At 58.2% G+C, this 3992-nt stretch overlaps 1 protein-coding gene across 1 annotated transcript in view; it reads left to right on the forward strand.

Moving 5' to 3' along the window:
* Positions 1–356: 356 nt before the first annotated feature.
* Positions 357–3992, forward strand: part of LOC132451336 (protein shisa-7-like) — a 4472-nt gene continuing 836 nt past the window's right edge. Inside the window, exons 1-3 of the mRNA XM_060043718.1 lie at positions 357–751; positions 1234–1476; positions 3810–3942. Of these exons, the coding sequence (XP_059899701.1) occupies positions 357–751; positions 1234–1476; positions 3810–3942 (771 nt within the window). The remainder of the gene's footprint in view (positions 752–1233; positions 1477–3809; positions 3943–3992) is intronic.

Here is a 3992-nt window from a genome sequence, read left to right on the forward strand (position 1 = left end):
GGGGTCATGGGGACCCCTCTAACCTGTGGGGGGGGGGTGTCATGGGGACCCCTCTAACCTGTGGGGGGGGGTGTCATGGGGACCCCTCTAACCTGTGGGGGGGGGGGTCATGGGGACCCCTCTAACCTGTGGGGGGGGGGGGTGTCATGGGGACCCCTCTAACCTGTGGGGGGGGGGGTCATGGGGACCCCTCTAACCTGTGGGGGGGGGGGGTGTCATGGGGACCCCTCTAACCTGTGGGGGGGGGGTGTCATGGGGACCCCTCTAACCTGTGGGGGGGGGTCATGGGGACCCCTCTAACCTGTGGGGGGGGGGGGTGTCATGGGGACCCCTCTAACCTGTGGGGGGGGGGTGTCATGGGGACCCCTCTAACCTGTGGGGGGGGGCTGTGCAGGGGCCACTGGGACCTGGGGGGCCGGGCCGCCGCCTCCGCCCGCTGCCCGGGGGCCTCTTGCTGCGGGACCTGCCACGCCCGCTACTGCTGCGGGGCGCGGCCGGACCGCCTGGACCAGGACGCCTGCCCCGACCCGCCCCCCCCCGCCCGGCGCGCACGGAGGGGGGGGAGGCCCCGGGGCCCCCCCAAGGAGGCCGAGGTGGAGGACGGAGGGGGGGGCGCCGAGACGCCCCCCAGGCCCCTCCCCCAGATCATGATGCCGAGAAACATGACGGCAGCCGACGCCCTCAAACCCCCGCTGGGCGCCGCCCAGGTGGCCCCGCCCCCGGGCCGGCAGGTGGACGTCGACGTCTGCAGGTAGGGCTGTCTCTGTGTGTGTGTGTGTGTGTGTGTGTGTGTGTGTGTGTGTGTGTGTGTGTGTGTGTGTGTGTGTGTGTGTGTGTGTGTGTGTGTGTGTGTGTGTGTGTGTGTGTGTGTGTGTGTGTGTGTCTGAGAGTGTATATCTGTGTTTGACTGTGTGTGTGAGAGTTTGTGTGCATGTGCGTGTCTGCGTGTGCGTGTATTTGAGTTTTTTTGTGTGTGTGAGTCTGAGAGCGTTCCCTGTTGATGCTCTGCGCTGAGGTCTCAAGTGTCCTGTCATGCTGCTCACCGGTTGGCCGAAGAACCGCGGTCACGACAACACCGCTCACTGTCATTATGGGATGTTTGAGAGGCAGGAGATGAGGTCGCCTCTGTTCAGGAGCTGGTGGAGGATGAAGAAAGAGGTCCTCTCCTCTCCATTCATGATCACATCACAAGTGGCCCCTGGTCCAACCCGATGTGTGTGTGTGCGTGTGTAGGGGGTACTACGACGTGATGGGTCAGTTCGACGTCACCTTCAACTGTTCCAAGGACACCTACCTGTACTGCTGCGGGACGTGCCACTACCGCTTCTGCTGCGAGCACCAGCGGGACCGGCTGGACCAGGACTCCTGCAACAACTACAAGTCTCCCAAGTGGGCGACCACGCAGACCGCCTCCACCCCGCCCACCGGCAACCGCCTTTCACCCGACTTCGAGACGCTGCAGCAGAACAGCAGCAGGTCTGAACCGGCCGCCATTAAGGACCTAGAACCCAGCACCAGACCTAGAACCCTAGAACCAGAACTAGAACCCTAGAACCAGACCTAGAACCCTAGAACCAGACCTAGAACCGTAAACCAGACCTAGAACCTAGCGCCAGACCTAGAACCAGACCTAGAACCCAGCACCAGACCTAGAACCTAGCGCCAGACCTAGAGCCGTAAACCAGACCTAGAACCATAGAACCAGACCTAGAACCAGACCTAGAACCCAGACCTAGAACCCTAGAACCAGACCTAGAACCTAGCGCCAGACCTAAAACCGTAAACCAGACCTAGAACCCTAGAACCAGACCTAGAACCCTAAAACCAGACCTAGAACCTAGCGCCAGACCTAGAACCCTAGAACCAGACCTAGAACCCAGCACCAGACCTAGAACCGTAAACCAGACCTAGAACCGTAAACCAGACCTAGAACCCTAGAACCAGACCTAGAACAAGACCTAGAACCCAGCACCAGACCTAGAACCCTAGAACCAGACCTAGAACCTAGCGCCAGACCTAGAACCGTAAACCAGACCTAGAACCAGACCTAGAACCCTAGAACCAGACCTAGAACCCAGCACCAGACCTAGAACCCTAGAACCAGACCTAGAACCTAGCACCAGACCTAGAACCCTAGAACCAGACCTAGAACCCTAGAACCAGACATAGAACCCAGCACCAGACCTAGAACCGTAAACCAGACCTAGAACCCAGCACCAGACCTAGAACCGTAAACCAGACCTAGAACCGTAAACCAGACCTAGAACCCTAGAACCAGACCTAGAACAAGACCTAGAACCCAGCACCAGACCTAGAACCCTAGAACCAGACCTAGAACCTAGCGCCAGACCTAGAACCGTAAACCAGACCTAGAACCAGACCTAGAACCCTAGAACCAGACCTAGAACCCAGCACCAGACCTAGAACCGTAAACCAGACCTAGAACCAGCACCAGACCTAGAATCGTAAACCAGACCTAGAACCGTAAACCAGACCTAGAACCCTAGAACCAGACCTAGAACAAGACCTAGAACCCAGCACCAGACCTAGAACCCTAGAACCAGACCTAGAACCCCATAACCAGACCTAGAACCCTAGAACCAGACCTAGAACCCTAGAACCAGACCTAGAACCCAGCACCAGACCTAGAACCCTAGAACCAGACCTAGAACCCCAGAACCAGACCTAGAACCCTAGAACCAGACCTAGAACCAGACCTAGAATTCTAGAACCAGACCTAGAACTAGACCTAGAATTCTAGAACCAGACCTAGAACCAGACCTAGAACCCAGCACCAGACCTAGAACCCTAGAACCAGACCTAGAACCCAGCGCCAGACCTAGAACCCTAGAACCAGACCTAGAACCCTAGAACCAGTTCCTGCATTGAATCCCAGCCAAAAGGTTGTGGCTTCAATCCTCCAATGTCCACAGTCTACGATGCCCCCGGCCCCCTCCCTGTCCTTAATGACCCCCGACCCTCCCTGTCCTTAATGACCCCTGACCCTCCCTCTCCTTAATGACCCCCGACCCTCCCTCTCCTTAATGACCCTCGACCCCTCCCTCTCCTTAATGACCCCCGACCCTCCCTCTCCTTAATGACCCCCGACCCTCCCTCTCCTTAATGACCCCGACCCCTCCCTCTCCTTAATGACCCCTGACCCCTCCCTCTCCTTAATGACCCCTGACCCCTCCCTGTCCTTAATGACCCCCGACCCTCCCTCTCCTTAATGACCCCCCGACCCTCCTCTCCTTAATGACCCCTGACCCCTCCCTCTCCTTAATGACCCCTGACCCCTCCCTCTCCTTAATGACCCCCGACCCCTCCCTCTCCTTAATGACCCCTGACCCCTCCCTCTCCTTAATGACCCCTGACCCCTCCCTGTCCTTAATGACCCCCGACCCTCCCTCTCCTTAATGACCCCCGACCCTCCCTCTCCTTAATGACCCCCCGACCCTCCCTCTCCTTAATGACCCTCGACCCCTCCCTCTCCTTAATGACCCCCGACCCCTCCCTCTCCTTAATGACCCCTGACCCCTCCCTCTCCTTAATGACCCCTGACCCCTCCCTCTCCTTAATGACCCCTGACCCCTCCCTCTCCCTAATGACCCCTGACCCCTCCCTCTCCTTAATGACCCCTGACCCCTCCCTCTCCTTAATGACCCCTGACCCCTCCCTCTCCTTAATGACCCCTCCCCATGACCCCTCCCTCTCCTTAATGACCCCTGACCCCTCCCTGTCTCTGGATTCACTGCCTTTGAACACAAATTAATTCCAAAACTCTGCTCCGATTGGATGCTACCCGACAGCACGGCCTATGTGATTGGAGGGGTGATCTCCTTCACGCTGGTGGTTGCCGTAGGGATCAGGATCGCCTTCAGCAAGGTGTCGCGCCGAGCCCGCCATCGAGACATGCCCAGGTGTGTCTCTCTTCATTTGCCTGTCTGTCGGCATTACTTTCTCAATATCCATCTGTCTATTATTGTCTTTTT

This window comes from Gadus macrocephalus, chromosome 22 (assembly GCF_031168955.1).
Source record: "Gadus macrocephalus chromosome 22, ASM3116895v1".
NCBI classification, from domain to species: domain Eukaryota; kingdom Metazoa; phylum Chordata; class Actinopteri; order Gadiformes; family Gadidae; genus Gadus; species Gadus macrocephalus.